Genomic DNA, 22,259 nt, shown 5'->3' on the forward strand with positions numbered 1-22,259 from the left:
AGAAATGACACCACACTGCACTTAATAATGATATTACATGGTCTGCATGTCCCCTTGCCGAAAGCAAAATGAGAGAAACCAAGACATAGTTACGTACAGGAGAAAGAGAAGCAAATTTGATAGGGAAAATAATGGCACAGTTGACGCGCCGTGACGACAGCCCCCGGCCAAAGCAATAACGCCGACTAGACCCGCCCTGACGACTCCCGCTGTTGAGAGGCGACCTCCGACCCTGCATGGTTGACCACGACCAGGCCGGACAACGACCTGCCCCTCGCCCATACCCTGCTACGAACCGCTCCACCACGCGACCCCAGTAGCCGCGTCAGACGCCATCAGAGGTACCCCCTCACTCCAGCAGGCGGTCAAGTCAGGTAATGCTAACCTCCTCTATAAATACCCCCAAGTCCTAAACAAAAGAAAAAAAAGAAACTCACTCATACACAAAACACTCAGAGACTCTTCTCCTGCCTCATCCACAACCCCCTCCACATCTTTTTCTAACTTGATCGTCGGAGGGGTCGGGTCGAGCTCCCGGCCCGACCTGTGTGCAGGTGCGAGACGGTGTTGCCTCTTCCCGAAGCTGCGGCGGAGCTGCCTCCCGAACCGAACCGCCGTCCCGAGCCACCGAGCTCGGCCGCCAGGAGACCCCGAGGGACGCCGCCCGTTGACCACCGCCTTCCGGACCCGGACCAAGCCGCGACAGCCTCAAGGCCACGGCTGAACAGTTACTGACCGTAACAAAATTGACGAAGAGACAAGAGAAAGAATAATAAATCATGGAAACACTGGGTGCGCGGTGGTGGCGAGGTGGCGGTGGAATGATTGGTTCGGGAGGCTGGTGGTTTATATCAAGCCTTGGCGGGTTCAGCCGCTGGCTCGGCCGGTTTCTCCGTCTCCGGGGAGGGGTCCGAGGGAGCCGGGTCGGCCGGGGCAGGTGCCTCTTCCACCTCCGCCTCAGCCTCTTCCTTCTTGATCTCCTCCGCGGTTTCCGGTGTAATATCCTTGCTGGTGCTCTCGACGGCCGGTTCGGCGGGAGCAGGCGGCTCCTCTGCGGGGAGTAAGGTGGACACCTGCTCGAAGAGGAAGATCACGGGACCGGAGACGAGGCCGGGGCCGTACTTGGCGGCAGCCTCGCTCACCGGCTTCGAGCCAGGGAACTCTGCGCAAGGATCTAATCTCATCACAAGCCCTTCCGCTATCACCTCAAAACAACTATAACATCTGTGACAGAGAAAGCATTACCGATCTTCACTAGTTCCTCGATGAACTTGATCACAACAGTTGATTTCTTCTTCAGTCCTGACCCCGTCGGTTTCTTCACCAGAGTCTGTCGTCGTCCAAAGCAAGTATTTGCAGAAGGCTGTAAGTATTTGATACAGAGTCTGTGAATAACATGAGGATGAGTTCAAGATCGATAAACCTTGATTTCAACGGCAGAAGCTTCGTAGATCTCCACAACTTTGGGCTGCAGGTCAGTCTTCTTCTCTTCGAACTCCTTGCTGATGTCCTCCTGAACCAAACAAAGGATCCAGTAGAGATCAGATCAAGTCGAAGGGAGAAGAAGAAGAAGAAGAAGAAGAAGAAGAAGAAGAAGAAGAGAAGCAAAACCCCATGCACCTTCGATTCGTCGAAGGACTTGCATGCCTCGGCGGCGGCAGCCTTCTTGCCGTTCCTGTCAAACACCTTCTTGATCGTCGGAAGGACTTTAGACTTCCAGTAATTCACCATCTCTGCTCTCTTCCTCTTGCTCTCCTGTTAGCTCAAATCGCAAACACCTGTGTCTCCAAAAGAAGAAGCAAACATCACCACACGACTAAACTATATGAGACCAAATGATCGGTAAAGAAAGGAGGAGAAGACGTACTATGAAACTTGCGTCTTCCTCTCCACTCCGCTCCTCTGCCTTTCTTCTATGCCTACGATCACCAATGTATAGTATGCACGAAAACAAAGAGGAGAGCGGAGCCATGTGCTTGCCAGGGAAATATACAAGGACAACGCACCAAATCACCCTTGCACTGTTATGAAATTACGGTGTAACCCTTCCTAAAGCTCAGGTAAAAACGACCGCGTATATGTAATGCGGAGGGTATTTTCGTCCTAAAAGTAAGGATCGCCGGCTCAGCAGAAGGTTACAGTGGGGAGGTGACAGCTGGAGGTCGCAGTCGCCTATTGTCCTCGTGTGCCACCGCCGTCCGCCGAGCCCCGTGGGAAACGAAAAGAGGCGACGCGAACCGGGAATCGGATCGAGGGGTGGCAGAAACCGGGGTTTGTCGCTTTGGGCCGCGGGGCCCGTTGGGGAGCCGTATTGGTGTCTCCTAAGGACCACGTGGCTTCGGGGCACACAGATCCGCCCTCCGTCATCTTTATCCCACTTAAAATAATATTTAAATACTTTTTTTTTTCAAATCCCTTTTGGGGTGTCATTTTTTTGGGTTTTTTTGTGTGTTCCTCGAAAATATTATTTATTTTAATTATCAACAAAACCTTTAGGACCCCTTATCAACAAAAAACATATATATATAGATTAAATTGGAAGAAATTTCTTTGAGATATTCTAAGATTTTGATTATGATTTTTTTAAGTATTATGTTTTTTAATGGTCTCCCGGGGAGGTTTTAATTAGAAAGAACTTCCACCTAACTATGGTAGCGAATAATTATTAGATTTCCACAAAGAATTCTAATTATCATGGAATATTTTATTTTATGTATTAGGCTTTTCAGATAATAATATATCTCCACTTATACCCGATACATTGCAAGAATCCGAGGAAGAAGCCCTTGTCATCATCACCAAATGAATGAGGCCATGCTTCGAATCATTGTGATGGGTGATGTTTAGGTGTTTGCCCGAACAAATTCCCCCTCCTTTTTCTTTTCCCCAATTACTTACTTTTCGTGCAATAATGTGTCGTGATATAAGAAATATCTACCAATTTTATTGCATTGCAAAGAGAGTCACCCATGTTCGTCAAATCCAATTCATTCACCAACGTAATTTGGCGGTAGTGCCAATCACATCGGATGGGCAACTCCATTGACTCTATCTTAATTATGAACATAAATTGCATGAACAAGTAGAATTAATGAAATAATAAATTATAGTGCATATTTAAAGAATTATTGTTCCCTTACGCTCAATGGGTTGAGTCAGGCTCTGACTCGACCATGGGCTCTTGGGGAATGGGTCGAGTCAGGCCGCGACCCAACCGCTGGTTCCTTGGATTTACATTTCACCTGAGCTAATATTTACCACAATGTCACGACCTTAGCTAGAATTGCCTAAGGCGTGATGCACCCTTGCGGCCAAAGACGCGAACTTAGCTTGGGTTGCCTAAGTCGTGAGTCACCCTCGTCGCAAAGACGCGAACTTAGCTTGCGTTGCCTAAGTCGCGCTTCGCCCTTACGATCTTGCTCCACAAGGATCAGCCACTTTGTAACCTCTCGCAGGTCCCGAAGGACCTGTAAAAGAGAAAGAAAGTTAGATCGAAAGAACGAGCAACGGACAAGTCCCGAAGTCTTGCGAAAAGGAAAGCTTTACAAGCAATTCGACGAACACCCTGTGTGCACAAGAGAAAAGAGGGAGAGGAAGAAAAACAAGGCTTTCAAGGATGAACGAACAGCTGCAAGCCCACAAACAGCCGCTCACCTGGTCCCGGGCGCAAAACCAAGTTCCCGTAAAGGTCACGTGCGAACTTGCGAAAGAGTGTTCAACGCCCGGTATATAACCGAAGCCCCATCCAGCCATGTGCCACCCGGGGGGTTCCTGGGTGCTGAGATGGCTGACATTTTGGTGAGCGGAGGCAGCACTCCGCTCACCTCCCGCGGCACGTGAAAACGGAGCCGTTTTGGGCTGTTTTGCTCGGTTCGGTGAGCGGTCGCTTTGCAACGCTGCAGCTTGTTCGAACTTACATATTTACAAGCAAAATGACCAAAAACCATGAGGAAACATGCTGTCGAGCAGCTGTACATGCGGGTGTGAGCGACGAACGGTTCGTTGAACGGAGTTGTTGCGGGTGCGCGACGACCGTTCGTGACAACAAGCTGCCGCAGGCCAACAATAGTGTGGTGTCTTAGCAGACCCGGATCCGACTTGTAGCTCTTAAGCCCCCAAGCATCGGGAGCAGCCCAAAAAGGGTGCTCCTCCCACAACCCAAAACCATTAATGGACCAAACAGGTCCGGAGCTACTGCTCCGTTCCCCGTCGTCCGACCCGTATTGGGTGGGCGCATCCTCACCCTCCATCATCGATCCAAGGGCCACGATGGGGTCCGGGGAAATTTTCGAAATACGTATTTCTACGTAGACATGGGGCGATACAGATCAGAGCAGGAGTTTTCCGATCGCGTACCCGCCTGCCTCGAGAACGTGGGACCCGTCACTGCGGTGACAATGACGCCTGCGGTGATATAGTCAGGCATGAGAGACACGAGTGGGGAGAATACGTGAATACGAGACTGAAAAAGCGATGACTGGTTTCGGGGCAGGGGACGCGGTCATAAGCTGCCAACGGCCTTTGTGATGATTAGATCTCAGCCCTTCGTCCCTTATCATAGCCCACTCGCTGCTCCTCTCTCCTCCTCTTGCTATCCTCCCATTGCTTCCGTTTCTAATCGCCTCCTCCTCTGTCTCTCTTATCTCCAATGGCGACCTTCGCTTCTTTGTCTCAGTAGACGGGCCAAAAAGGAAGAGCAAAGCCTCTTTTCTATCGGCGGAACGAACGCTGCTCTTGTGAATTCGTGGAGCCCCTCTGTTCTTCCAGGTGCCTATTTGTTCATGAGCTTGAGAATACTGGCATCGTAGTATTCGTCGAAAGTGTTGGGTGTTGTTTATTATTGGTATTAGAACACCGCCCTCCATTCATAGAAGTTAATGGGTTGGTGTTCAATACTTTTTATTGGCTCCATTTATAGGTTAAGTGTCTGATTCATCATCAATTTCTTTCAGCAACTACATTAGCATCTTAGTACAGAGAGAAAAACTGCCCAGTAACACAAAAATATATATTTTTAAATACTATAAATAATCTGGAATACATTTTGATTTTAATTAAAGAGTGCACAAGCATCTAGTTAATATAAGTTGGTTTGTGTTGCAATTAAGTATCAAACACTAAAAGAATTCTGAAACTATGAAAATATTGTTCATAACCAATAAAAAATACCTAAAGGACACTGTTATGCAAAAACAGTATGGCCTTTGCAGCGAATTCTCATTTAACATCATGATTTTGAAGACTAGCTGGATGTAGGACATGTTTCTCAAAAAATATTTTTCTAGTACTGATACATAAAGCTTGAGTATTTTGATTATCCACATGCACAACAATTAAGAGTGAGGATCTACTTCTGTTTTCTAGGTTCAGTTGGACTCTCTTTCAAATACTTGGACAGGTTATATAGCAATAAGGCAGTATCTTCTTGAACCAGAAGCAGGGCAGACAAGGTAAAATAAATGCATGCCTATAATCAAGTGATTGGTAGCAGGCAGCAAGAGCTGTAAAAACTAAGTACAATTTGAAAAATTTTAAGTGAGTAACTTGTTAGTTGCTTGTTATAAATTAGCATAGTTTGCTCACTATATTATGTTAGACCTGATTTATTGCCAATATTTACATGAAACAATTGGCTCTATGAGTGTTAAGTTCAAAATTTATTCAGTTTACCACTAATTTAGATGCAAAAATTAAGTACAAGTTGAATTATTTCAAGTGACTAACTTGATATTTGCTATAAATTAGGTTATTCTGTTAAACTATATACTACCTAAGACCTAATTCACCACCAAAGTTAGCATGAAATTATTGGCTCTATAAATGTTGTCTTTGACATTTATTCGATCTACCACTTAAAAAATCATTCAGGTAGCAAGCGGATATATTAAACATGTAAGCCAACATGACCAAACATAAATACACAATTAGATTCTCAGAAGTATTTAAACAAGATAAAGGCTTATCAACATACCATTAAACCCAGATTCTTCCTCTTCAGGGATTCAGCATCTCTTCCTCTACCATCTTGGTTGGAATCAATGAAATCAAGGAGATCAGGCATAGGATATTCATCATTTTAGTGGAAGTAGAAAATTCAGTTGGCACATCTAGTCAATGAAAATATTAATTTTAGTGCACGAGGATGACGTTATATAGATCACGTATATCAGCAATAAGTGCAGAGTGAGCATGCTCACAGTATTTGTGACCCAAAGCATGTTAAACCTAATCACTGCAATTATTGCTGTACCTCAGGTGGCCTTTGCTGGCAATAGATGCATCAGGCTTCCGCGTACCATTTCGAGCAGCTTCTTGCTGCTCAATAGCCTTTGACTCAAAGTACTCGAGCCAGGCAGCAGCATCCTGCGAAATCAAATGGCAACTCTGTGAGTCAAGAAACTAAATCGATGCAGAATTAAGAAAAAAAAAGTTTTATTGATGTCTCTCCATATAAAGATATGCATAAATCACCTGAGTACGCAAGTCATCTGGACCAAGCTTTGCTCTAAGTATTTGTAATGTTGTTTGCTCATGTTGAACACTCAAAGGATATGCTTCCATCAAGGATAGTGCAATAGCTATCGCATGGTAACTTGCTGCGGTCTAATGTAATGTAGAAAATTAGATACATATATTATATATATACCTAATACTCTTCATATAAAAATAAAATAAGGTCTACCATCCAATGCAAAAAAATAATAATGGAACTACTTACATCAGACATTGAAAGTTAAAAGACAGTTAGTGTGAGATCATTCAATGAAATTATAAATCTGGTTTATCACAGGCAAACCTGGAAAAGATATTATCATTATACTATAAAGTTGATAGGTTTTTTATCTGCCAAAAATTAACTTTCATGTTATCATAAGAGAGCCAATCAGAGGACTAATTTGAAAAGGCAAGTTAGTATCAGAAGCTCTTTTTCTGAAAAAGAGACTGTTTTGAGACAAAAAAAACCACTTCATTCCACATACACATGCAGCTAGTGTCCATTATTTTTGTGTTCCTATGTATGTCCAGCTACATCATGTCTGTGTGTGTACCATCTCCATACAAGAACACAAGAAAACAGAGATGCAATTTTTTCCCTTACATAGTTGGAAACAATTGGTGTTGGTTTTGCAATGAAATGAAAATAACAAGACGAAGATATGGGAACAAGTAAAATTTTGAAAGAGTGAGACAGAGTGTATGTGGCAGCAAAATCATGTATACAATGAAATCTCATATTTTTGCTTTAAGAAAATATATAGTTCTGAATCAAAAGATGGGAAGAAAAAAAGTGTTGACAAGCATCTTAGTGCAGTACATTGTAAAACACCTTTTAGAACAAAATCTTATATTGATATACTTGTAAGGAAAAGAGAATAATGTAAAAGGTAACAGTCAAAATCAAATCTATATTCCATAGACTATGCTTTGTGGATCCCCATCTACTTTCTAGAACAATGAACTATTAAAGATGATAAAATAATGAGCTCTTCCCAATCGATAATAAAATATAAACTAGTGACTTACAAAGTGTTCGAGAAGTACCCTTGGACATATCTAGAAGATAGTCAGCTCTAATAAATATTGGAGGTGTATACAAAGTGGCAGCCTAACACTCTTAACACTTGCACATTAATTCAGTATCCGGGAGGGACAATGTACGCAGCCTTAACCCCCACAAGTAGAAAGGTATGGCTCGTACATTTCAGAGGTCACAAAGGAGCCAAACTAGATGTCCCACTAGAGTATGGATATGGAATGCATCTAGAGATATTGAACTTTTTATTTGTCAAGTAACCTGTGTTTCAAAATATAATAGAGTATCCAAAAGGGAATGCCCATTTTGAACTTGGAAATGATTGTTTTCTCATGTTGAGTAGAAAGAGGAGGTTAGAGAGAAAATAGAGTGAAGGAGTTCGCTTAGGTATTAAGCTGACTAGGTCATCCCAGATGACCTTGATATGAAAGCAATCCTTTTCTTATAGATCCCAAAACCTTTTGTACTCTACCACATGATAGATTTTAAGCTCATCTGATTTTGCTTGATGTACTTGTTCAAACCCAAACTAACAAATTAAAAAGGAATGAATTGCTGTCCCATTTTCTTATGTATAACAAATCTTGGTTGCATGACCGAGAATGGTATACTCTTGTTAGGGCAGAATAATAATGTGTGTGGCAAACTTTGGCTAATGGGTTCCAGAGATTGTCTAATGAAGCATATAACTGAACCCCTTGATAACAGGCCAATGATGCTCCTAATTTATATGGATTGCTGAAAGTCGAACCTGCTAACTTATACTGCTTTGGCAAAGCCCTCTCCCACACAGCAGAAGGTCAATAGATAAGGGGTTCTAGATCACCTAATTATCCAGGTCACTAGGTGAGCAGATTAGGGGTGAACTAGCTAGAAGTCACTCTGTAATACATGCCTTATCATCTCAAAGTAATTAATAATGTTTCTGTGGGACTTCATTAACCAATTATTGTAATAATTTATGATTTCTAACACCGAACTACAATAAGCATCAGCTGCTTATCTTAAAAGAATGCTATGACTACTTCAGAAATAAAAAGACACAAGAAGAAACAGAATTTGAGAACAAAAACAAACCTGAATGTGGTCAGGACCAAGCAACTTCTGATTGCATTTCAAAGCTTTATGAAGATATCTAAGTGCCACATGTATATTTCCCAGGCCTTCCTCCATCATAGCCACATTAATATATGTAGCAGCTGTGTTTGGATGAGATGGTCCACAAGTAAGATGCAAAAGATACAACGCACGTTTCACATACCTGATTAACAAGTAACAGGAGAAAAATTAAGGGTGATGGTAAATAACATATAATGGAAGCATGGTCCTGGCTTATTATTTCCAATACAAACACCAAAACATAACAATACTAACCTGGAAAGTAAGAAGCTTAATTTTTGTTAGTTTCTGTTCTTCAACTTTTTATGCACACATTAATTTTCAGGTACGAAGTAAATATTAAAGTTAAATCTAGAAAGCCATTGTTCTCAAATTAAGCTGCATTCTTTGTGGCAAAAAAACGAAGAAAATGTCATCTTTGCATATTTTAGCTAATATGCATAATAATAGAGTAGACATAACCAAAACCATAAGACAGATATGTGTCATGGAAGCTTTAATATTAAGTTTTGCATTGGCATGTAAAAAAAAAATTCTCTGTTTAACCGGTCATATCAACCAACCCTCATGATAACACATCAAGAATATAAACCTCGGTGCTTCAAAACACAAGCTAAAAATGAGCAATGACCAAACAGAGAAAACACTCAAGACATGTCACACATGAGACTAAAATAGAACAATGGCCTTTGTCAACGGCCATAAAAATTTATTCCCCGACTAGACTGAGAAAAATGGGAGAAACTTTATGAAATTTGTCTGGTCTCTTGACAAGCCTATGACAAGAACCTATTCAATCTCCTTCCACAAGACTAAGTGTTAAAATTTTTAAGTTTCCTCTTCACCATTTGGCTAATAAATCCATGTTATAACTAATCATGTGATATTAATGGAGCTATCTTCTTTCTCCAACCAAAATTCCGATGTGTTCTTTCTCTCTCATAAGATGGTCACAGTGGACCGGAGGAACCTGAATTTTTACAATGCTGATAAGTTTGATAAACCATTTGTCACTCTTTAAGCTTTTAAAGAATAACATAAGAAAAGATATAGATGCAATTTTTTCTAAATACTTTGTTACCATGGTACTCCTACGACAAACTCTGTATGTTTAAAGCTCTATCCTTCACTAATTAATATCATAAAGCTTTCTTTGTCATAGTTAGAAGATTTACATTATTAAATAGCTTCTGACATGTAGACATTTTTTACATGTGCTGGGAAGCATGATATACAATGAACAAATTGTACAAATATCTCAATCATTGCATTCATGCTGAATAACTTACAAACTTCTTTTCAATGCTTATAGTAGAAGAAAGGCTTCTCCTTAACTTTACAAGTATTATGCTAAGAATGTTGTTTTAAGTGAAACCATCTTTTTAGTTTGGTAATCTAGAATTCAAGACTAAAATTTCTACTTTTATGTATTAATTCATCAAGATCATTTCATGCAAATAACCTAGTTAAAAATTTTTGACCGTTACCTGCCAGAAGTCTTCTTCTTTTTTTCTATCTAGAAGAGGCACTAATTCTAAGTTTATATCTCCTCGAATCCTAATATATTATACTGCAATAATATCTTATAAGACAGTACCAATGTTCAAGTCATTATAAAAACAAAAGATGGAATATCTAATAATTCAAGATATTAGAATTCCCAATCAAAAGAACACTATCTAAGATTTGATACTACAACAAATAAGAATTGAAGTTACTTTAGAGCCAATTCAGTATGTTGAAGCCTGTAGTAAAAAACAGCTAGGTCGCCGTAGCTCTTCATTGTATCTGGATGATCCAATCCAAGCTCCCTCTCATTTATGTCCAATGCCTTCTGCTGATAAGTTGTGGCCTAAAAGTTGCAATAATTTAGTATAATCCCAGCCAAAGACAGGAGCACAGGTTCAAAATTTATAACAGAAAGTTCCTAAAAGTCATCCCTAATAATTGAAGTGATATATAAAATTTTAAATAGTAAAAAACACCATATAGCATATTATAATATTCATCTTAGCGTAAGAAACCATAGTGGTAGAATACTGTTTCATGGTTTAACTCGATTCAGATCTTTGCAAAAGCCATTAAAAAACAGATAAATCCAATTAGAATTAGACATTGATCTACTAAAAGAGGACACAAGTCAGGAACACAAATGCTGTATTAAAATATTGAACTGTGGTTTATCGCTCTTTGATCTGTTTCAACCTCATGACCCACTAATGGTCCTGCATGCACTTATTCAAGGCATAAATTAGCTACCAACTAAATTTCCAACAGAATTACATGTCAATATTATGAAATATGAATTACAAAAAACGGTTTCAATCACTCGGAACATAATCACCCATGACACAAACTTTACATTACAATTCTCCAAATTTCAGATCGTTGGACTTGGCAAATTTAAATTGTCCATAATGGTGTATTTTTGACATTGGATTGGTAAAAACATAATTGATCTGCTCAATTTTACTCAAATAGACCATTTAACAAGGTTCCTTTTAAGATATCAGAAAAGAGAGAACCATGGCACATAACAGATCGTAAGATACTCCATAAGTCCATATCATAAGAACCATGGCCTTCAGTGACACAAATATCTGAAAGCTACCTAATTAAGGTCACCAGTATGGTAGAGAACAACAGCTAAAAGACTGTAGGCTCCAGCAGTCATCCGATTATAAGGACCACAGACTGCAATTAATTTTGCCAGAGCCTGCATCCAACTACACCTTCATACCAAAAGCAAATGAAAGAGAAAAAAGGTCTTTACAAAGAAGTTAACCTGTACAGTATCTTATGACGAATTACCTTTGTTCCATAGTTGACTGCGTCTTCAAGTTTTACCCTTATCAAGTGCCATTTTCGAAGACTCTAGAAGTTGTCGTGCATCTGCAGATGAGCATGCAACTTGCTGCAAAAGATTCAAAAGCACTAAGAATGTAAGATACATTATGGTAGATACCATATTTCAAATAAGACCATCTTAGCAGCTTTACCTTGTGCACAGGTACAAGGCTGATGATATCTGATTTGTCAAAGGGGAAATTTGAATCCATATCAAAGTCTCTGGGTGCCAATTCAATTCCCACCTAAGAAAATTGAACATGTAAGATGAAAGGAAAATTAAATATCATTTACAGAAATGAAAAATGATCATTACCTTGTGACATAGCCCTCTTAAAATAGCATATTTTCTTATATCATTATAGTTTGAGATTGTAAGTTCCCAGTTATATCGCTTTCTTAGAAATACTTCAAGCCATCTCCAGACTAGAAAGTGCACACGTATAGCAGAATGTGAAACATCAGAATCAGGAAGCCCAAGGAGCATGTTAAGTGTTGCAGCCATCAATATAGATAAATCTCCAGTATCAGAAACAGAAGCAATCACAGCTCGTACAACATGCTTAAAAGCCCTTACTATCATCTCATGAATACAGAGTGACTGAACATGAGACAGCTTCTCTGAAAGCTTGACCTGACAGATATTGTACATAATATTGCATTTAATATAATTAGGAAAAATACTTTGTGAAAGTAAAGATATATTCAGCCTCTTCAAGCTAAAGGTGACTCACAACTTGCCCAAGAGAGCGTATTCTTAGACCTCTTGTATGCATGAAATCAGTTAGAGTACGACCATCAACAGGTGATAGCTCCAATGACCCAAAATCTGAGACCTGAATACATGCCAAGGTACAAATAATACTCATTAACCATCATTCCATACTAAAACAGAAAATAATGAATTAAATATGAAAAAATTGTACTCAGGCATACCAACTTTGGGAGAGCAACTTCATCATAATATCTCATTGCCATCTCAGTTAATTCCTGTGGAGACTGATCATGAGAATAGATCAGCTTCTCATCTTCAAATTAATTGTAATCTTAATATATGTTTCTATGTAAGTTAAGATGATACACACACAGACAATAAATTTACATGTTATTTAGTAGTAATTGTGATATAGACAGGAATTAACTAATGATACATAGCCCAGATAAGTGTACATATGTACAACAGAACTGAAACTTTAGAATAAACAAACAAAGTTACTAATTCTGTAATAGTAAGACATGAATTTGCAACTGACAATCAACACCTGAGATAGCAGTAGAAAAATCAGAACATACACCTGAAATAAGGCATAACCTGCATATATTCATGTGACTTGTGCATACCTTCAAATGAAGTCCAGTATTAGATTCTAGCAACCTTGTATATACAGGTTCAGTCAACAAATCTTTGAGCTTGCAAGAATTCTCAGTTTCTTTGCTTTCTACCTTAGGTTCCTTGATAGGCAACTTTGTATTCTGTTTTTCATGCATCTCATCAGATGATTTCCTGTCAATGGTTAAAGTCTTTTCTTCATCAGAATCTGGTTTCTTTTTTGGGTTTTTAAGAATTTTAAGAGGCTTCCCAAGGCCTTCAACTCTTATCTCACTTTTTGTCTTCGTCGTGATTTGTTTTTTGTCATTTTCACCAACCTGTTTCTTGTCTTTGTCACCATTATTCTGATCCTGCAAATGTTGTATCCAACAAGCTCCCAATTCCCATCTTACTGAAACATTGCATTCAGCTTCCTCCTCCTCAAGCTTCACTAGGCTATCTTTCAACAATTTCTCCACAATTTTTTTTGCTGCAGAGAGTTCCTCATGCCTTGAACTCTGTAGATGATTATATAATCTTTTCTCTCTTGGTGTATGGCTTTTGTGAAGTAGCATTCTCAGACTGGAATAACAAATAATATCTTCAACGAAATGAAGTATGCAAAAACTATTTTATATGAATGAAATCAGAGTATGTAATTGTGGCTATTTACCTGCTAACGTTCAAAGCATTTGCACCACCTTCAGGATGATCCTTAATTTCAACACCTTGCAAAGGTAAATCCAGTTCGCTTTTCTCATGATGCTTGACTTTCACAACAGCGATATAACCACAGTATCGCACATTAAGAACCCCCAACATGGCGATATCCTGCGGTTGAAAGCCACAAATTTGTTCACTAACAATAAAAATATAAAAAACAGAAACTAATGTCAAGCCACAAATTTGTCAACTGACGTTAAACATATAAAACAAGACATAACAACAAAGACAAGACACTTTTGTGGTAGGGTTTCTTTAAAAGATCAAAATTCCATACATGAGCTGCTGTATTTTCATCTGATGTGATTCCTTTTAGCAAGTTCCTCTCAGCGAGATGTTTGGCATCAATACCAGTTGTTTTACTTCCATCAATCTTTGTATCCACCTTACAGCTTGCATCTGAAGCATCTTTAGTGACAGTGATGCTAAAATCCCCCACTGTCTCAAACTGCAAGATTTCATCTACCCCGACTGTAGCTGCATTTTTTCTTTCATCCATAACTTGCTTTACAGCTGCAACAGCTCTTAGTATTGCAACATCTACAAATAGGATATGAAGCAGGAAAGCTCTTCTGTCCCGGATTTGTCTCTCTTCTGCTGTCTTACATGGCATGGACTTAAGAAAAAGGAACTCATTTGCCCAAGGCATCATATCACTTCTACTGTCCTGAAACCATCCACCTCCATTGCCTCCCCAAGTTTCATCCTCAGCAGGAAGGGAAGGAAATGTGGCTGGTGACTGAGCAGCAACTGGAGGCACAAGCCATGTGTTTGCACGAAATCCATAAGGCAGGTTTCCAAACTGCAAATAATAGGGCACTCTTAGTCAACCGAATGCATTCAACAACCAACTAGCTAGACTGTACCACAACAAAGATATGCACAAGCCCAAGATTTAGATGTGGAAATGAATAAAATGACACATTCTAAGCAAATTAAACTAATATACCTACAAGATTGAACCAAGGAGCTCATGACTACAATACAGAATCAAGAAACACAACACCAAAGATTGTTTGCAACTTTCTTTTTAAGTAAGCAAACACATATCGGCCCTAGCTTTCTTCTTTTTTAAGCAACTGAAAAGGTTTCCAACTAAGACATGCTACTTTGGCCTAAGAAAGGAAACACTAAATTAATCAGAACTTGATCTAAAAAATCCTGTGATATTATAAGTTGGACATTCTGTAAGATTCACTTGATTTGTCAAGATGCACATGATCAAATATTTCAGATTAAGCATGAAGAGAATGCAGAAGTTATAGAGTAGCCAAAGATGATCCATATTAATCACAGAAGCAAGTTGTCATTATAAAAAAACTAGTTCATTTTCAACACTAAGTGTCAACAAGGAACACCAATAAGCTCATAGTTTCAGCCAAAGAAGGAAATAAGGAATAACTAAGCAAACATCAGTAAGAATCAACCACATGGAAACATATTAGAAGCTCCTGAATCCACCACACTAAACAAGAACAAACCAACCTTGTTCCGTTCCATGAAAGCTTTCATGAGATCTTCATAAGCCTGTAAACCACACAGCACAGAGTTGAGCACTTGCTAGAACTTAGCAACAATGCATAATGCCACAAAAAAAAAATTTAATGCTGAAAAATATCGAAATCAAAATGTTGTAGGTTTGTTACTTCTAACAATTTCTGAAATAGCAAAAGATTTAATGTAAGAAACGAAACATAGCAAGAATTGGAGGCCGACATTATTAAATGCTCTACTGAGATGTCTCAGGAGATCGACAAGATTGTGGCAAAGCAAGCATTGCTTCCCAAGACTGTAAAATCCCCTGGAGCATGCCTCGACGATCACAAGCTTCCCATTGCATAGCTTCACCTTCAATTTCAGATCCAGTATCAACCAAAAGAAACAATTAGCGATAAGATTCACGGATAAAACGTTAAAAAGAATATAGTAAGACCTACTTCGAGGAAGAAGAGATGATCGTCGGATGGACGCTCATCTTGCCTAAGATTCGTTGTTCGTCTCATAACTGCAGCAGACGAATCGATAAAGAAAACAGGGTAAGATTCAGGATCCAATCGAAATTCTCGACCAAGATTCAGGAGAAACATGATCGAAAAGAGAGGGAAGGGTAAGATTGGACTCACACTGGATGGGAGGGGTGAGATTGGCGAGGGAGAAGAACTCATAGAAGGCCCCGAGCCGAGGGCACGCCCCGCTCATCTCCGCCTCTAGGTCTGCCGTCGAATCCTTAGCCGCCGCCGCCAGCGACTGTGACGGCGACTTCGGCTGGGACTGGCCCTGGTCATCCGGCGGGCTCTTCCGGTTCCCGCCGGCTCCGGCACCGCCGCTTTTCTTGCGGACCTTCGAGGCCGCAGCGGAGGCTGACTCAGACGGGGCATCTTTGGGCGACGTTGGCTGCGGAGTCGGAGGCGGCGGATGACCGAAGCAGGTGGTGGAGGAGAGGAGGTCGAGGAGGCGCCGCACGTGCGCCACCGCACGCTCTTCGTCGTAGTCCTCTTCTCCCGCAAGAAAATTTCAACAAAACACTTGTATTTAGTAAAATAACATATATATCCCTGTAAAATTAGCATTTGCATACTTCACCAAATTTGTGCGTGTGTGTATATATATATATATATATATATACCATTTTTCATTATTTTAAATTTATAAGTACAAATACCCTATTAATGAATATAGAAAAACATATGCACAAGAGACTCATCAATACAAAATTTGAGAGAATAAAAAAATAATATTTTTGATTGATAATATAATTTTTTTCCTATCAATACTTATTTCATGTTTACCTTCAACCAGAGTGAGAGTGCATGGTTTCAGCACCGTGACATCGACGAAGTCTTTCAATCTCGAACCTCTTACCTGAAATAAAAGGCCAAAAATGTTTATAAATTATTATTGTTTTGTAGAGCAGAAGTTTATTTGTATATCATCTAATTATTTCAACAAAGATACATATAATAATATAAAAGGTTTTAACTGATGTTTCCCTGAAAACCAAAGACAAAGGAGTTGGAAGGTGGAGATGGGTGTGTTTCTCGATGAACGTCAACATCGGAGAACGAAGTGTTTCTCTTCTCCACCCAAACCTCAGCTAAATGCGACTAAACCTCACCGTCCTACCGACGAAGGCTCGTCGGTACACCCAGTTTTTCCAAGTGCGACATCGCCACAACTTGCGAGCCACAGGTCAATCCTTCTTGGCTTGCTTGATCATGTCACCCTCATTCCAAGAACTCATCAACCATTCGATTTCTGAAGTCCCTATCCTTGTTCAGAGTGGACAATCTAATTCCAACCTTTCCTTTTCTCTTAATTCTCCATTGCTTAAACTTAGTCAAGAAGAGAAAGTACCACAACTCCAGAAGCAAAGGGGTTAGGGAGGTCATGTGTACCTCATGGGAGAGGGAGTAATTGGTGATATGGCACGCAAGGGTGTTGACGCAGAGCAGCCGCCGCACATCGATGATCTTGTCGGTCGATATCCCCTGCAAATTTCCACTGACGAGTTATAGCAGAAACAAAGGAACCAGCACAAGAAAAGCTTGTAGATTGCTTTTCATGGTGAAGACCATCATCACTGTCATGGTTTTGCCAGATTAGGATGAGGAATGAGGAGATATACACTCTGAACCTAAAATGGGAAAGAGAAGCTTCAATCATTGAACAGAATCCAAAAGAATGGACATCCCCCTTCATGAGTCATCCCTTGTGATGCAACAAGCAGTTCTGCGCCAGTTCTCATTAAATGCTGGGAACTTGCATTCATGGAACTGCAGGAGGTTGATTTTGTTCCCCACCAAACTAATGTATTCATGAGGGACCATAGTAATCATGTCAGCAGAGGTAGAGAGCAAGTACTGCTATTACTCCCAGGGGAATCAAAAGCCATGGACACCCGAGGAAAACATTGCCTCCCATGGCTCCTTCCTGGATGCAACCTTTCTTAAATTTTACTCACAGAACAGTAAATTCTATTCCCGTTGTGTCTCACATGCATGCCAGTTTCTTCATTTCTTTTCCTTTTCACAAAGATTTCATGTAACGTTGTCTGTCTGTTCCTCTGAGTCTTTATCTTAGGCAACAGGGAGAAAGATATAGATGAGAAGAACATGCACAGACCTTGAGGATGACATGAGACTCATCCGGGAGCATTACTGTGATGTCCACAGCCAGAGGCAGAACTAGCAGAGCAGCAACGACAACAATAACAACGAGTTAGTCGTCAGACAAGAATGAAAACTAATGACAACAAAAATAGCAGCTCAAAATAGATTTTCTCTCGGCAACCACAATCCAAACCTTTCTCATCTTTCTTCTTCTTGTCGCCCTTGCCCTTTCCTCGACCGCCCTTGGGTGCCATGCGGCCGCCCCGCTCCACTCGCTTCCTCTTATCTCTGCATCGTCAATTTATTAGTATTCCTCGACCACTAATGTACTAATGCTTGTACAATTCTTGTTACCTTTTCTTCTGCTTGTTGAATTCTTTTTTCATTTTTTCTCTCAATTTAATGAACATAAGAATGCTAACCTTTTTATTTTTGAATTTAAAGTTTCTCAAAAAAATTTAATTGGAAGAGCTTCACTTGGTTTTCCTTTTATCGCAAAAACCAAGCAATCATTTTTGTACTGATTCAGGTGAAAGTGCAGTCATCTCAAAACTTGAATGTGGCAGATTCTTTGTCCAAGGATTCAGTAGCTACTATTTCAGATGAAGTGAAACAAGTGACTGATGGTAGTGATACCCAAGATGATGAGAACATGAGTAGTCCAGGTGTTGAGTCAAAACATGAAGATGCTGTTGCCAAAAAGCAGTTATTTGTTTCTCAACAATCTAAAGGAACAGCAGAGCAAAAGGTTGCTTCTTTTAGTGAAGATGTAAGAGAGATAAATACAGAAGCAGAAGATGGTTGGCAACCTGTTCAAAGACCAAGGTCCATCGGAGGTTCAAGCCAGCAAATCAAGCATCAACGCACAAGCACCTGGAAAACCTACAACTATCAGATGAATGATGTTCCTAGTGAAACTGTTCAATCCAAGCCACAGTTTTCTTATTTAAATAATGGGTATTATTTGCTTAAGAAAAAGATAGTTATTCCTGGAAGCTTTAATGACAATCTTAACATGCAAGTTCAGTCACCAGACACCAGATCTGGTCAGAAGGCGTATAAGGCTGTAACTTATCGGGTGAAGTCAGTGCCTTCATCCACCAATCCTGAGATCAGTCATAACTCTTGGAGTGCTGTCGAAAGAACGACTTCCCCATTAGATGCTCATGCACCCTATTATCGCCATGATAGCCAGGTATTAGAGAATCAGAAGAACCTAATAGGTGGTGTCTCTGAGCCTCGCAACAATTTGGTTCATAGTTTTAGTAATTCTCCATCATATAAAGATGTAGCACTGGCACCTCCAGGAACAATTGCCAAGATACATAGCCGAAAGTTTCAGGAGAATATGCCATTGGAACAAGAGTTGTCTATTGGTGGCAATGCATCTGAAATAAAGGAATCATTTTTGGCCGAGGAACATACAGAAAATGCTGCAGAGCTATCTGAGATATCTAACATAACCCAAGATAAGGACACTGTCCAGGATGCGTTTTTAGACTCAGATAAAAAAGTTGAAGTTGATCATGAAGAAGAAAGAAAGGAAGATTGTGAAACAGAACAATTACTAGAACCATCATCTTCTGATTTGGAAGTGGCATCTTGTAGTAGCATGCTCACCAAGAATATCATTGACAATTGTGTATCTAGCAATGAGGTTCAAGGAGTTGAGCAAAATGAGAATCATGATCAGAATTTGTCAACAAATACATCTGATAGGAAAAAATCTGAGTGTCCCATCACTGCAGAAAGCAAAGAAGATAATCATGACGAAGCCTCATGTACCAATGTTGGTATCAGTTCTTACTCTAGTCTCCATCAATTCAATTTCAAGAAGGTTCTCATCCCTGAGAAAACAGGTGGTGATTATCCCACGATGGAACTACCACCTTCTAATTATGATGGGAGAGAGGTATCTAGCAAGAAGCTGTCTGCATCTGCTGCACCGTTTAGCCCTTTCCCTGCTACAGTACTTGGTCCTGTTCCTGTAACTGTTGGTCTTCCTCCTAATGGTACAATTTCTGCAGTTACACCATGGCCATTGAGTGCCCGTCTGCATGCTTCACCCACGGCTGTAATGCCAATGGTGCCTCCTATTTGTACCTCACCGCATCATCCTTATCCTTCTTCACCTAGGCCTTCGCACATTCTACGTCCCTTGCCATTTATATATCCACCATATACCCAACCTCAAGTCATTCCAAATACCACTTTTGCTATGAACGGTAACATATTTCATGGAAACCATTATCCATGGCAGTGCAACATTGGTGCAAACGTTCCTGACTTTGCGCCAGGATCAGTATGGTCTGGTTCTCATCCTGTGGACTTCTCATCTTTGCCACCCATCATTAGTCCAACTTCTGAATCCGTGTTGGAACCAATTATAACATCTCATTTAAGAACTGATGTGAGTCTAGACCTTCCATCGGATAACAATACTGAAGAAGGGACCAAAACAGAAGAGAATAATGAGATATCCCAGATTATAGACATTTGTAAACCGCTGGATGGTAACTGGTTAGAGAAACGGGAATCTGAAGAATCTCACAGAAATAATACAAAAATTACCGACTTGGAATCTGAGACGGTTTTCAGACAAGATGCACAGCATAGTGGTGGAAGGCATGTCTTCAGGAGTAGCAAAAAGTATGAGGGTGAGGGAAGCTTTAGCATATACATCAAGGGTAGAAATCGCCGTAAACAGACACTAAAGCTGCCTATAAGTTTGCTCAATAGGCCATATGGATCACAGTCATTTAAAGTTATATATAGCAGAGTAGTAAGAGGAAGTGATGTTATAAGTGCAACAGATATATCTTCCAGTGAAAATGTTACTTCCGACTAGTCACAAGCAAAGAACACTACAAACTTCAAAATGGGCAGGAAAGAATTTTTTTTATTGTTCAAGCCACATCCAGGAGGACGTGACTGAAAAATTAGCAATGTTGATAATTTAGTTATTGCTATTTTTCAGGCAACTGATATTTTTTATTAAGAAGCCAAGATTGAACGTTCAGGAAGGTAAGCGACAAATCTCCTCATGGTCCAAGCCAGGTATTTCTTTGTTAATTAGCTTGACAATGTTACATAACTTGCAGATTTATTGCTCATCAATGCACCTCCATATACTTTATTGTCAATAACATCTCTTTTGCTTTAATTTTGTGTTGGTTTCTCAAGCATACAATTAATTTATCCTGTTTAACATAAGTTATTAGGAAGAAACTTTGTTTGTGAACTGATCATGATTCACCTTTGAAATCCCCAAATTTTTTAACCTCGAGTATCTTCAGTATTGATATCTCACACAATCAAAAAGCTCATAGTATACCATCATGCATGTAATTTATAAGCCTGACTCGATATTTTAGTTCCGGTCTAGCCATTCCAATTTCCAAGCAACCGGTCAAGAGAGACAGACTGAGCGGATATTTTCAGGCTTCCGAAGATGTTTTGATATGCATGAAACTAGTATCAACATCTTTTTGAGGCGCAGATTTTTGCTTCTATTGTAGCTTTCTCTAATTTGCAATCTTGATAATCAGATTGCTGGAGTTAAGTTGTTTTTTCTAATTACCTCTCATCTGTTGCAAATTCCAGGGTATGGCTTACCATCAAATCCAACCTAATTCCTTTTAGTTAAGTCTTCCACTTGCTATGTTTACTGCTGTTGATCTAATCATCTATCACACGTCTTGAGTCTCTGGGCTCATTGGATTTCCAGTCTACCAGGGATTATCAGTTCATTTGTTGAAGCAGTACAACATTTAATAATGATGTTAAATCCGATTAGAAAGCTGGGTTGTGCATCCTACCTCTTATGATTTTGTTTTTATGACATTATCTACAACCATTTTCTTGCATTCTCAAATTAGAGCAGATTTATCCGAAAATTAGACTTGTAATATAGCTGCCACACTACCTTTTTGGCATTCCAGTACAGACTAGGTAGATTGCTTGAATTGTAATGTATGCCTCTGTTATTCAGTAGTGACGCTCAAGCAAGATTTATGTGTGGTCGAGTTTTCAACTTGCACAACATATATAATTTTTTTTTGTATGTTGTTTGTCATAGCTTTCTAGATGTATGTATATCATTTGCCATCTTTTCAACTCAACATTAAATGCTTTCTGAGTAGAGTGTGGGGTTAATTTGTGGTGTTTGAATGAAATTGGGTGATTGATCATTCACAAAAATATTTTTGCATGATCATTCCTAGTATTTTCATTTCTTCTTCCGTACAGGCTGATGAAGACCATTTCGTCTGCAGGTTCACAACATAGATTGTTGAGAAGGCTATGAAGTTCCAAGTCTAGAGAGGATGGAAATAGCGTAGAACTTTTGACCAAATCATTAGAATTAGGTTGAAACTATTAACCCATTTTTTCTTCTCCATTGAAGAGACATGTACGAGCATTTTTCTCCTCTCTTTTTTCCCCTTTTCCTTTTGAGGATTCTGAAATTTATAGCCGACAACATTGTAAGTCATGGGATTTTGTGAACCTCGACTTTCCTACCCATCAAAATAACTTTTGCAATTTCTGCTAATATATTCTTTTCGGGTATGCGTTTCATGCTTGCAAAATTAACGTCATTCAGTCGTTGATAGGGTTG

At 39.8% G+C, this 22,259-nt stretch overlaps 1 protein-coding gene, 1 long non-coding RNA gene and 1 pseudogene across 2 annotated transcripts; 2 read left to right on the top strand and 1 right to left on the bottom strand.

Annotated features, from left to right (window-relative positions):
• Positions 1-4,385: 4,385 nt before the first annotated feature.
• LOC135595700 (uncharacterized) lies at positions 4,386-5,638 on the top strand. Its single transcript, XR_010480603.1, has 2 exons — positions 4,386-4,767; positions 5,365-5,638. It is a non-coding gene; the product is annotated as an uncharacterized LOC135595700 (long non-coding RNA).
• A 175-nt stretch (positions 5,639-5,813) lies between these two features.
• LOC135595699 (protein REDUCED CHLOROPLAST COVERAGE 1-like) overlaps positions 5,814-22,259 on the bottom strand; it is a 33,905-nt pseudogene continuing 17,459 nt past the window's right edge.
• LOC135595685 (protein REDUCED CHLOROPLAST COVERAGE 1-like) lies at positions 18,150-22,193 on the top strand. The gene is made up of 2 exons (XM_065086942.1): positions 18,150-20,698; positions 21,916-22,193. The coding sequence occupies exon 1, from the start codon at positions 18,294-18,296 to the stop codon at positions 20,487-20,489; it is 2,196 nt and encodes a 731-aa protein (XP_064943014.1). The 5' UTR covers positions 18,150-18,293; the 3' UTR covers positions 20,490-20,698; positions 21,916-22,193.

Source organism: Musa acuminata, chromosome BXJ1-10 (genome assembly GCF_036884655.1).
Source record: "Musa acuminata AAA Group cultivar baxijiao chromosome BXJ1-10, Cavendish_Baxijiao_AAA, whole genome shotgun sequence".
Lineage (NCBI taxonomy): Eukaryota > Viridiplantae > Streptophyta > Magnoliopsida > Zingiberales > Musaceae > Musa > Musa acuminata.

What these genes read in the sequence shown, in the direction of transcription:
- LOC135595685 (XM_065086942.1), top strand. Translation starts at nt 18,294, where the DNA reads ATGAGTAGTCCAGGTGTTGAGTCAAAACATGAAGATGCTGTTGCCAAA.